A 13,031-nucleotide genomic window follows, 5' to 3' on the forward strand; every position below is an offset into this window, starting at 1 on the left:
TGGACTTCTGGTTTTCCCACATCTGTCATCACAGTTCATGCCAGCAGCTTGAGAAATAAAGCAAATAGAATTTTAGTAACAAAGGAAATATATTAAATATATAGTAAATTAAAAGGCTTCATTAGCATTTTATGCTCTGTAACCTCCACCACCAAAGAATGAATCCATGGTAATAAAACCACGAAGCATGAAAAGTGAGGAGCCTTATACATAGGCAAAACTGTCAGCTGGGTATGATTCAGCGTGAAAGTGGATTCACAGAAAGCTAGGAACCAGATCTGGGTAAATAAGGTCTGATCCAATTCTCATTTAAGATAGTGGTAGTCTTTCCATTGACCTAAACGGGAGTTGGATCACGGACAGAGTCAGAAAAAGCAATTGCAACTATTTTGCTTTCATTGTGTTCACACCCCTTTTCATTTAACATTCACACAAGAAAAATATTATTTCTATGAATGTTCATGGAAAGTGAATTTTGAACCAGTGGCCAAGACTTGTTAAATCACAAAACATTTGTTTTTATTACTCAATGAAATTAGTGTCAGGCAAAGGCAGACTTTGCTGTTACTATTGATTTTACTTAGAAAGAGCTCAGATATTCCAGTGATGGACAATAGTATAAAACCCGAAGATAGCGACACAGAAGTCATTTATGAAGGTTGGATCATCCAACCAGGGAACAGAAAGAATCTGATGTGACACTACTCATACAACTCAAATATCAAATACCTGAAAAAATACTCTCAGTAGTCAGTTCGCTGACAATCCATGGGCTGAGACTTGTTCAGGAAAAAATAATTACCAAACACTTCCGAATAGTGAATAAATTCACAAAAATCACTCATTACTCAGAATTTGTAACCTAATCTGTCCACTGCAATTTTTTCACCCAACTACTAAAGACGTTTAGATGATAGAACAAATTAGTACCACCTAGGGCTATGTCAACACATTGATAGGATTAAAATTGGTATGTATAGAAAGCAGGAAAACAAAAGCTAATTCTGCTTAGATGATGGTAAAATAGAAAAAAAATAGCAAAATAAGAAAAAATTAGAAAAAAGTTTGTTAAGTTAAATCTAAGTTAACAGGTAAAGTTTTCTACAACCTGAAGGAGGCTTCCAGCTGAGGTGAACTCTACCTACCAGCCTAATTTTATTTTCATTGCCTACAAAAGGACTCAAAGATATAATATCTCCTCTTAATTTTATACCTTAATTTTCATTTTGTAGCTATTATTCTATGAAACCCTTTTTTATCCCAAAGTTCATTTCATTGAAGGTGGCACAAATATCTAGTCCCGCTTGTGATTGTCAGAAGTGAAAAGTTTCAGGAAATTCAATATTCCAAGTCTGTGAAGAGCCTGAGGGGGGTTTTAATGCCCATTTGACACAAGAGCAGACCTTTATCTGAGAACACTTAAGAGTCACTGAATTTTCCTATTCTTCCATCTTCCTTCCCCTTGTCCCTATCTCCAAACTTGATATACTAATGCCCTGCTTGAATGATGCCAGTCTAAACAGAGAGGCCCAGAATAACCTACTCTCTCATCCCAGGAGGTTTATCCTAACAGAACTGCACTGACAGTTGGGGCCTGATCCAAAGCCCATTGAAATCAATGGAAAAATGCCTTTGATGCATAATAGCAAGTAAACTTGCACTGCTGTTACCTGTTCTGCGAGCTAGTATGTGTTCAAAGCAGAGATGAGTTACTCCAGCACAGCAAATAATTACCCTATCTATAATAGCAAACAATAGCATACACATGTTCTGCAAGTGCGTGGATACCCATTTGATGGAGGGAGAGAGACATAAGGCAGAAGTGATAATGTCCTCTTGGCATGGCAAAGAAGAAGTATGTTCATAAGTCATCTCATTTTATTGTAACATTTGAAGTGCTGTATAAAGCCTACACTTTACAGTCTGCACATGCACCGTTTTCATTTTTAAAATTTAAATATTTATTTTCATGAGAGAAAACATGCATATTTATGTACACGGGTTTTTTTAAATCACTATTTACATAACTAAGTCCTTTGTACGAATCTTTGGAGAGAAAAGACAGGTGGCAGCAACTTTGCAGATGGCAAACATTTAAACTTGATATTGAGGATGTAGTTACTGCAAGACATTAGTGACTGCGGAAGAGGGTCGTTTAAGGATTGATTCAACAGAGAATGATAGAGGCTCATTTGCTGAGAGTCTTGTTGCAGCTTGTTTGGCCCCAAAAAAGTCTTTTGAGTATCTGTCTATTGTAAATTTGTACTTTTGATTATCTTTGATGGAGCACTCTCTGTACTTCTTAGATGCCTCTTCAAAACTCTCTTTTACAAATGATGTTTTTAACTCAGGCCCTGATTTGTCATGAAATGTTTGCTGTAAAAATGAGTGGAACGGATTATACTTGAGTGCTTGAGGGTGCTTGGTATTTTCTTTGCTGATCTTGCTTAAGATGTGTTCTTGAGAAGCCAGAGAATCCTTCTCAGAAATCTGTGGAAAAGTCCTTTTCGGAGGAGAGAAAGCAGACCTCTCACGGGCCTCCTGAGGGAGACACTGAATTTCTCGAGCATGAGAAAGCACAAGTGAATTTTCAGTTTTTGGTGACATCATGTCCTGCTCTGAATTTACACAATCCTGGCCTTGTGAAGTCTTGGAGTCCCAGGCTGCCCCAGGTTTGAGAGCTTGGACTGCAGTAGCATTCAGTAGGCATTGCTGATAGAGAAAAGCATCACTAATGGGGCTACGCTTTGGCCATACCAATAATCTGGAGGACAAAGGATATTGCCTGTAGGTAGTGGCTACACTGACGTTTGAAGAAATCAGTTCCATATTCCCAGATCCTGAATACTGCATGGTTAAGTCAAGACAGGTTGGTAAGAAGTTGCAAAACTCCTTGCTAGGAGCTTCAACCTGGGTAGGGTTAAAGGCAGTTTTGTAGGAATTGTATTCAGTTCCATGCACCATATGGTTAGGCAGGAAAAGGGCAGCAGCTTGAGTGGCTTCCATCATCTCCCTTTCTTTATACTCTCTCTCTAACATAATATTCTCCAGCTCTTTATCAGCAAAGGCCCGTCTTTTTCTCATCCTGTCACTTACAGGGGGTGGCAAAGGTGAATTCCCTCCCAGGTAAGGATCTGCTGGCATGGGGCGATAACCTAAAACAACAAAGTATGGGTATGAATAAATTAAAGTAACTAAAACAGGATCACCTATCTGTAGTGTTTGTAAAAGGACAGGAAAGCTAATATTGAGCTCAATCCTGCAAAGACCTAAGCACTTCCTACAAATCTTGAATGCCCTCAACTCCCAAGGAAGGCACCTTGCTGGAAGTGCTCAGCACGTTGCACAGCCAAGCCCACGTAGTATATAGACGCTTCCAGCATATATAGGGCCAAATCCAGCTCATTTTACTCAGGTAAGTAGTTCTGGTGAAGACAACAGGATTACTTACATAAAGGGCCCAGTCCAACTCCTACTGAAGTCAACAGCAGTCAGACTGGGCTCAAAGTGAGCAGGGATTTACTCCTCTATGTTACTTGTTATGCTGGCATTTCATTCCTCCATTTAAAATTATTTTTTTAAAGTGAAAATTTTAAATATTTAGATTATTTTACTTTCTCAAAATTAAAGAAAAAATACAAATTACTTAAAATTGCAACATTTTCAATTAGGAGACCACATTAATTAGATTCACTTAATATAATGTACTGGGCCCAATCCTGTTTGCTGTACCCAGACAAGTAATCCCATTCAAGTTAATGGAACTACTTACATGAGTAAGGAGAACAAGATTTAGCCCACTTTCATTCCCATTCATCTCACACTGGTTTCCCGATTGCCAAAGAAGATATCTATACCTATAACTGATGCCATTTCTATTTTCTAAAGATGAATCATTATCTGTAACACATTGTTACAGATGGCAGAAAAATCCAAGGAGAGCTAGGAGAAAAGAAAAAGAAAGTTAAGATAGATTAGGGAAAAGAATGCAGAAGAGATTCTTTTTTAAAGAATGAATTGCAGAAGAAAGTAACCTGGAAAGAGTATTCTTCTCTGGCCAAAATCACTTTCGTATCTGGCCAAACTTTCTTTCTAACTTAATGCAGGTAAAGAGAAAATAGCACTTAACAGAACTGGACGTCATCATTTTCATGTCTTTTTTTCTAATGTCTAATCACTTGGAAAGTAACCAAAATGGCCATATAAACAATTTTGGGTATAGGTTATAGGGTATTGAAAAAAGCAAGAATTAGCCCTTTACAATGTTTATTTATTTAATAAAAATTTACCTTAAATGGCATTGTACTACAAATAATATTTCTGGCCACACAAAATAATGTACATCAAATTTGTTTGAAGAGTCTGTTATGTTTTATATTTACAAAAGGCCAAGTTCATTGCATTCATTTACAAATAAAATGAAACAAGAATAAAATCTTCTGCACTGTCAATAGTTGCCAGGTAGCTATTTACCTACATTCATTTTTACACTAAAAATTACCCTAAATTTCAATGTGCTGTTTCTAGAATCCTTTGGTGCAATTTTGTTTCATAACAAGCAGACTGATCGTATTTCCTCCATCTCCATCCCAACCAAAAAAAAACAAATAAAGATACAAGAAAATGTACTGGGAGATCTCATTTGAAAGGGAGGGGAACTATTTTATGTTCTAAAACAATTTTTTGCTAGAGTCCAAAATTTTAAAATATATTCTTGATGTGCAGAGATTTGAGGTAACAGTACATCATGCTTACTGGTGTATATGCACTCCAAGTGTATTGCAGAGTAAGAAATATGTCTTCAGTATAATCATGTTCCCTTTAAATAATATTAGTAAATAATTAGTAGAGTTAGTGTTTATTTTTCTAATCTGTTGCATATTTAGCCTTTTGTTCTTAATTTTGAAATGAGGAGCTTTTCTAAAACAGAGAGACTCCCTAAGCTTTTAATTTGAACAGATAGTGTAAATCCTGAGATCTTCTGTAGTAGTGAGCCATTAAATACATTTGTTTTACTTTAGATTTTTTAGCATTATGCAAGACACTTTGTTTTCTGAGCGTTTTTTTTTTTCAAAATAGCACAAGGAAATCTGAGTAGGTGTTTCAGCAGCTCCTACAGTTATGATGTCGGTTGCTCATAAAGGTCAGAATGCAGGAGAGTTTTTACCTTCTAAAATGCTTTTGGCCAGCAAGCTGGGCGTCCTGACAGGCCTCTGGTAGACTGTTTTGCGCTCAAAATTAGCCTGTTTCCCTGATAGTCCCTTTTTATCCTAGCAAGGGAAAAGAGAAGAAAACGGTCAATAAACAGAAGGACAATCGTCGTTTCCTTCCTTAAGGAAATTTTATTTTCTGCTCTACTCGTTTTAAAAGAACGGATTCAAAAGAATCAAAATGTCGCTCTCCGGGTTGTAAAAGGAGGAAACGGATTTTATTGTTAGAAAGAATCTGCCTTAAGTGCAGATAAACAAAACAGAAAGTGACGCAAAACGGTCGGGGTCATCGAATGTCAGTAGGAAAGAGAAGCAAGGGTGATATTTATCAGAAGCATCTAATCTATTTCTACGATCAGAGCCCGGGAGTTTGACTAGACAGAACAGAGCACCGGCTCCGTGTGCACTCAAAGGAGAATGTTGGATCCTAGTGAAAATCGGAACGGCTCACAGGTCTGCATCACAATCCTTTAGTGACGCTTTCAGATGAGCAGATCGCTTAATACCAAGAAACAACACGCCTCGTTTTAAATAAAAAAAGGATTACTGAAAACCAGTCGTTGCAAAACCCTGAGGAAATATTCTGGAGGGAAAGGATGGTGTAGATCAGAGAACGTGCTAAAGATGGGGAATAGCAATTCTGGAATATTTTTGCACGTACGTAGATAGATTTTATAGGAGGCCTTGGTTAGCAATGATTCCATAAATGTAACGAATCTATTGAGAAAGCGCATTTACTTCCAGCTTCCCCTAGACAACGCGGTGAAGTTGCGGAATTACACCGCCTCTTAAAACTACGCCATATATTACAAAATGCGTCAGCTGAACTTGCATCTGACACAGTGGTGACAGAATGTGCTAGATCAAATTGTAATAATCATTCATCGGCACCAGCCCTTAAAATAACTATTCATAATAACATACAAATCATTCCTTCGGCGATGTTCCGAACTACAACAGGGATTTTATTTTCTTTGTTGACAGTTTTGCTAGTTTCCCCCCTGCCACGTTTCAGTACTCAGCCTCTAGCAAAGAATATCGCAAGCGAGTTTCTGAAAATCTCGACGCGCGATGGTTAGTCACATCCAAAGGCTAGTCACATCTTCATGAATGATTCAAATCCCAGAATTACTCTCGGTGCTTTCTTAGAAAAGTACAGGGCTGGGGCAAATATCACGCTGACTCTTTCCAAAGCTAGTGAGCCCGTTGCTATACTTTGTTGAAAGCTGTCACTTCCCAGGAGAGACTCTGCTAGGATCTCTGCCATCCTGCGTGAACGCCTCACCACAGAAGTACCGCCTCCAATCTAAGGATGTTGGGTTTTTTTGTTTTTTTGTTTTTTGTTATAAATGACTAATTTCTTCCTTTTGAAACGAGCGAGCCCTTCTCCCGGGGCGGACAGAGTCCACCGCCTGGGATCTCTCATCCCATTCACTTCTTTACCCAGGTTCACTAAGAACCACATCTGTAAATCTCACAGCATTTAACTGCCTGGGAAAATGACCAACTACCTCCCCATATGGGCTCTGGGGGGAAAAAAATCTCCCTGATCCTTTTCAGCTGAGTCAAGATGATGCCTGCGTCCCAATCAGGAGAAAACAGATGCACAATCTACCTTCTGGTGTTGGCTAGTCAGTTGCACAGATGGCAGAACAAATCGGTATTAATCATTGGAAACGGCTGCGATTTTTGGAGGCCTCTCCACATTTCCTGCTCCCCGAGAGCGCCGCTAGGAGAGGGATCGCGGCCCTCACACAGGCGGGGTCACCTGTCAGCGCAGGGGTAGTGGGCGCTGCCCCCCTCATCCCCCTCCTCACCTCAGTGGCCTGCTGCCTCCGGAGCGCCACCTGGGCGGCCATGACCCGCTGCCTCTCCACCACCAGCAGGCAGTTCGCGCACTGGCAGTCCCGCCAGCGGCAGAAGCGCTTGTGGCCCTTCAGGCAGGACACCACGCCGTGGTTGCGGCAGCGGGCGCACTTCGGGGTCCGGCTCAGCTTCCTCTGCTCCACTCCGCTGCCCCGCTCCACCTGCTGCTGCTTGGGCTGGCTAGGGACCCGCGGGGCCGCCCCTTCCTCTTCCCCGTCCTCCTCCTCCACCTCGTCGTCCTCCTCCTCGTCCTCATGCTCCCCCGGCCCGCCGCCCTGCAGCAGGCAGGCCCCCAGCTGCTCCTCGCCCTCGTCCAGCTCCAGGCTCTCCACGTCGATCTCCCATTCGGCCCCGTAGGCTGCCTGCCCCTCGGCCATGGCACCGCCTGGATCTGCTGCTCCGCGCTGCAAAACACAAACCCCGCCATGCGCTGCCCTTAGCAGGCTCCGTGTCCGCCGCAAGCGGGGCTGGGCTGGCCAGGCTGAGTGCATACTCCCGGCGGACACAGGCCCTGCCCCGTGCAAGGGGTCGCTCCCTGCACCGCGTCCAAGCTAGCCCCGCACACCACCTGACACACGCATCCTGTGCGGTGCTAGCCCTGGGACGGGGTCGTGCCGGGGTTTGGGCCGACATCAGGCTTACTGCACACACCTCACATTGCTCTCCGAGTCACACGCACAGCCTGTTTGCACGCGCATCTAATCGATCACACAGCGCTACACACTTTAGCTACCAAATCCTTACCGACACACAACACACCGATGTCAGATTTCTCCCGGGCACCCGCACAGCTCAGCTCTACCTTGCCAGGGTTACATACATACACACACACACCTCTTCGGGGTTATAAGGATGTCACTTCAATCACACGCACGCCTCACGGCATCATTGTCTAGTGCGATCTGCAGAATTTAAAGTCCCAGCGCGACTTCTCGGCTTTCCAGTTCAGCTATCTATTGACCTGGGCCTGTACCCTTATGTTTGCCGAAGCTGTAGATTTAGAGCCCGAACCTGAATTCCCTGAACATCCAAAACTCCCGATAGCCCTCCCTGGGAATTGCTGACCCAGCGAACGCGGGATCGGCGTGGAACGGCAGAAGAAAGGGATCTAGGGGCTAATTTCCAAGAATCCAGATTCCGGTGGGGCCAAGCGCAGCACGGGCTGTGGGGCTGGCAGCACCCGGCGGGTCGCAAAGTCTGAAGAGATTCCCTGGTTTCCTCTCTCTGGTGTATGGGGGTTAGACTACATCTATAGGGAAACCTTACAGTCAAATGACTTCTTAATCTCGAAAGCACACGCTCCGCCAGTGAGTGCAGACGCCCCAGCCCCTTCACAGAGTGCTGGAGAGTACCCCGGGCGGTTAGGGGGTGGGTTAGTTCAATCGAGGCAGAGACTGCACTGTAGGCAGGTTCCTTCGCCTCTGCTCAGCCCAGCCCGCACATCCCCAACCCCCGGGTTTTACACTTACCCAAGTTCAGAGCCCGAGGCCGGCCGCAGAAGCAGGCTGCATCCAGCCCCGCGGGAGTGGCTGGGCGCAGACCGAACCCGGGGCAGCACGGAGCCCAGGGGGACCGCAGCTCCTCAGCAGCCCCGACACATAGCGGCTCGCTGCGGGGCACTCACTTCTGCAGGCTGGGACGGGCCAGGGAGGAACGCGGCAGCGTCTGCCAGCGATGGGCGAGCTGCGGGGACCGAAGCAAGGGACTGGCGGGGCTGAGATGCTGTAGTGGGTTATCAGGCTTGAGGAATAGGGATAAGCAAGGGGGAGTTGGGGTGCATTTGTCTACAGCACCCCAGGCCTTAACAGCACAGCGCCAGCACCCGCCTCTATGCTCCCCTCCGTGCAGTGCCCAGCCCGACTCGCCCACTGTATTAACAGCTCCGGCTCTGGGGCGTCCGGACAGCTGATTGGTGGGTTGTTGGGCGGAGAGAGTTCTGATTGGCAGTATGGGCCGTCGATTCCCTCCCTCTTCTCCCCAATCTCCGCCCCTGGTTGTGTCCGCCTGCCTGTGTGATAATAATGTGTCCAGCCCCTGCAAGCCGGGCGATGTGTGAAAGCCACGGTTTATCCTTCAGACGACCTGCAAACGTTAGGCGTACCCCCTGTACTGTAAACACAGGGGTAAAGGGGAATTTTTCATGAGGTCAAAAGAGAGGAAAATCATAGCCAGCATCACTATTACAAATAATAAATAAAAGGCGCCGGGTAGTGAGATTGTCTCCTTATAGGCAGTGCGGGCATCAAGGGCAAAACCAATTTAAAATATCCAAAATAATATCACATTTTCCTTATGGGGTTAGGGTTTTCTGGCTGCATTAAATACGATTGGCAATGGCCTTTAAAAGTCAGAAAATAAAACGGAATCGTGTTTTGTTATGACGTGCAATTTAGAAATAAGGATAGTTATACTGTGCATTTATTTTGAGCTTTTTTTCCCCTTAATTGTCACAACAATAATATTCCCCGACAAATATCATAGTCCTGAATAACTTTCGATTGTTGCTTCATTTCTGATGCTACATTTCAGGGGCAGGGGGCAGACAGCTTGGTTTCGTTTAAAACTTAATGATTAAATGATTACTTGCAAAGTTTCAGTTGTGCCAGAAATATTTTTAAGTGTCATTGCTTCGCAAGGTAAAAGCGGGAGCCGAGGGAAGGTAAAAACATAAAAGTATTGGTTATCCTGGATGTCAGGCTATCCTCAGAACTAGCAATTTTATTCAGAAGTTAACTTTATCCACTTTGTGAGCTGGAAAACAATTGTATGGAATCAAACTTTCCAACAATGCGCTGATCGAAAAGAATGATATAGATCAAAATATTCGCAGAGCAACTGCATATTTGTGACATAAATACTCTGATGAATATTCCCCTTTACATGGTGTGTGTATGTATAGGTTAATATGTTTTCTTATATAATATAAACATATACTCTTACCCTGTCATTAGAATATATACCAACTGCGCGTATATAGTTAACATCTATATTAGATATATCAAAAACTTGGCCTTAGCAAGTCAGGTTTTCAAACCCTAGTGGGTCAGGTCGATCCATTTTTTCCTTAGATTTTTGTATCTCTTCTTATGATGTGTGGATGATTTATTTAGACTGTGAAACGTGTTTGGAGATTCGCACTGGACCGTTCACATTCAGCTGGGTAGCTGTTCCTCTGTCCGCCTGGCTCCAGCCTCATGCAGGGACAGAGAACATCTTCATCACCGTTAGCTCTCTTTAGAGGAACAACTGTCCATCTGCGCCTGGTGAAAAGCCACGCTTTCTCCATACGGTCATGTCTTCCCTTCTTGAAAAGGATAGAGAAGAAAATTCAAGGGAGAAGTGTCAACAACAGATGAGGGGCGAACTTACAAGTGACGCATTTGCTCTAAATCAGCTTTAATTTTAGCAAATAGGTGGCCCTTTAAATATCGCGGAGTGATCTCATTAGCTTTTGGTTTGAACACTTACATTTTCTATACGTTGCCTTTTAAAAAAAATAACCTGTTTGTATTTCCTTTTTACAGTAGTGTTCAGGTTAGAGGCACGTGCCCCAAACGATTATAAAGGGCGATCGTTGGTCATTTCAAATATTTAGAAGCAATCCCACCAGGAGTTTTGTATACGCTTCAGCGAACAAAGCACAGAAATCTGTCAGCAGAAGCCAGTTTACTTGGCGGGGAGGAGGGAGGGAAGGATCTTGTTCTATAAACTCAAAATAAACAAATTAAAAGTGAGTGTTCCCGGAATGCGATTGACTTTAAATAATTGTTATCTACAGTGAAAACAGTTCTCGGCGGTAGAAGTCTGTGTACTGTAAACTCACCCGGGAAAATCAGCCGCAGCTGCTGAAATCAGCATCGCCGTGGATATGTGTCAATCCCCTTTCTAGTTACACCTGGGCCGCAAATTGAGAGGGGCCCTATCTGGCCACCGCTGCTTAGTTAAACCACTGGGCAGGAAGCCAGTTCTCCCGCAAGGGACCTGATCCTGCCCAGTGACAAAAATCCCTTTGGCAACCAGGCCAACGTTTTCATTTTAAATCAAAGGCAAATAACCTCTTACTCACGTTCCCGCTGCTCCTTTTTCTGATCAGGAGTTAAAACAAATCCGGACGGAATGGATCGGTCCCAATAACAAGCCCCGCCAGTATTTATGAGGGGTCGTTTCTAAACCCTTATTCCTCAGGGTATAGCTCTGGTTTTCCGGGGTGTAGCTGAGGATCTGGTTATTGGACCGCGAAGCAGAATGTATTGAGCCAGGGCAAGCTGTTACTGGCCCGAATGCTGCCCTTTTCTCGTGTGCCTTATAATGAAAGATCCATTTCATTTGCTCACCTGATGAGACTCCAAAGAAATAAATGTCATTGGCTTTCATCAGCCAGCCCCTGAGGTTTCTACTCCGTTTAGGGAAAATCCCTGAGTGAAATCCTGGCCCCATTGAAGTCAATAACAAAAATCCCATTGACTTCGTTGGGGCCAGGGTTTCCCTTTCCCCAGTGAAGTCTGAGCTCCTTCAGACTTGCTATTTCTCTCTATATACGACCCAAATCCTTCTCTGATCGGGCACCCTAACTCAGCGCTCTGGGCACCAAGATCTTTGTTCCATGTAGATCCTTCCTAAACAGAGCGTCTGAATCCGCTGGGCAGTTAGCTTCTGACGCTATGGCTGGGGATTCCTCTGGAATGAGCCTCTCTCACTTTTCCCAACCCACTAGTTATTTATAAGATCTCCCATTTTCTTCCTGCATATATTAAGATTTGGAGAAATTATGTGGCTGTCGACTGGAGTTTGAGAATGGGGTATGTCAATTCATTGACACTGATAGCCACTTCCGAGAGCTTTTCAAACATGAAGGGGCCGGATTCTCCTAGTGAGGTCCAATCAAACGTGTCAAAACTGGTGTCAGTGGTGATTTTTGCTTCAGTAAAGACCGCAAGGACTGATCGCCCGGCTTTTAAACTGGACTCGCTCTAATGCCTGGGGGCTAGCCTGATTCCCAAAACCTAGGCCTGGATTGTGTCCCCAGAACCCCGTCCCCTTCCGTGCGATTCAATGAACCCTCCTAGGTGGTTTTGTCAATATTAGCTTTGCGGACCATTCCGAGCTCACCCAAGCTCTTTGGCTAGTTCAGGAGGTGTCAGGAGCTCTTCCACCGCCGCAGAACATCAAACGCACCGAGCTTCAAGAACATTTGTCCTCTTTGACCCGCAGCACCTTTGAGTGTTATGTAAAGAGAGAGACTGGGGGGAAAGTGCATCTCCTGATGGCTGAGATTATTCAACCCAAAAGAGACGCGGGCTACTGTTTGACTTATAAGCATGACTAAAAGGCAAATACCCAAGGAATTTCACTTTCCCCCTTGGGGTCCCTCTTAAAAGGGGCAGGCATGACACAGACCTGTTAGGTTAGGAAACAGAAGTCCCCTTTGCTTGTAAACCGATACCAAATTACGAAGTAAAATTCTTTGCCACAATAGTAAATTACAAAACAGTTCGCCTAGTGTTTATTTTATCCGCGGGGAACTGTGAAACCGAGCCATGATTTTAAAGCATGTTTGTGTAACTTTCTTCTTCTTAACTGTTGTTTGTGTTCAGTTTTTGCAGGACATATACGCTTCCCTCCTTGCCCGCTCCCTTACATCACAAATGTAACCGTGATCCTTAGTGGTTGCTTTCTAATTTGATTTACTTATGGGAAACATGAAGTAGTGTAAATAATAGAGTCCCTCGTTTACACGTTCACAGCCTGAGCCTAAAGGACCTCAAGTTTTGTTGAATCTCTCTCTTTTTTGTCTACATTATCTGTCTTTCTACCCCTGTTTAGGCTTCTCTGACGCAATTTGTGGATCAGATCCATCTTTCCAAATCTATTTTATGGACCTTATATGATCCTCATCACCATAACGGGGTGCCTCTCTCTCATTACCCTGTCCTTTTAAAAAGAGGAATTTGAAAC

General features: G+C 43.9%; 1 protein-coding gene across 2 annotated transcripts; it reads right to left on the reverse strand.

Annotated features, from left to right (window-relative positions):
- Positions 1–494: 494 nt before the first annotated feature.
- Positions 495–8,894, reverse strand: DMRT2 (doublesex and mab-3 related transcription factor 2). 2 transcript variants are annotated; one of them, XM_050944290.1, is made up of 4 exons: positions 8,546–8,894; positions 7,028–7,480; positions 5,168–5,270; positions 495–3,155 (listed from the first exon to the last, which is right to left on the reverse strand). In XM_050944290.1, exons 2-4 carry the CDS (start codon positions 7,451–7,453, stop codon positions 2,119–2,121), a joined length of 1,566 nt encoding a protein of 521 aa, XP_050800247.1. In that variant the 5' UTR covers positions 7,454–7,480; positions 8,546–8,894; the 3' UTR covers positions 495–2,118. The 2 variants fall into 2 exon arrangements, with proteins under 2 accessions (XP_050800247.1, XP_050800248.1); XM_050944291.1 differs by lacking the exons at positions 7,028–7,480; positions 8,546–8,894 and adding exons at positions 3,858–3,942; positions 6,489–6,544.
- Between the last annotated feature and the right edge of the window lie 4,137 nt (positions 8,895–13,031).

The sequence above is a fragment of the Gopherus flavomarginatus genome, chromosome 3, assembly GCF_025201925.1.
Source record: "Gopherus flavomarginatus isolate rGopFla2 chromosome 3, rGopFla2.mat.asm, whole genome shotgun sequence".
Classification (NCBI taxonomy): domain Eukaryota; kingdom Metazoa; phylum Chordata; order Testudines; family Testudinidae; genus Gopherus; species Gopherus flavomarginatus.

Excerpts from the sequence above, each read along its gene's own strand:
- DMRT2 (XM_050944290.1), bottom strand. The coding sequence starts at position 7,453 with ATGGCCGAGGGGCAGGCAGCCTACGGGGCCGAATGGGAGATCGACGTG. Across the intron at positions 5,271-7,027 it reads GGAGGCAGCAGGCCACTGAG|GATAAAAAGGGACTATCAGG; the intron begins GTGAGGAGGGGG and ends TTCCCTTGCTAG. Across the intron at positions 3,156-5,167 it reads GGCCAAAAGCATTTTAGAAG|GTTATCGCCCCATGCCAGCA; the intron begins GTAAAAACTCTC and ends TTGTTGTTTTAG.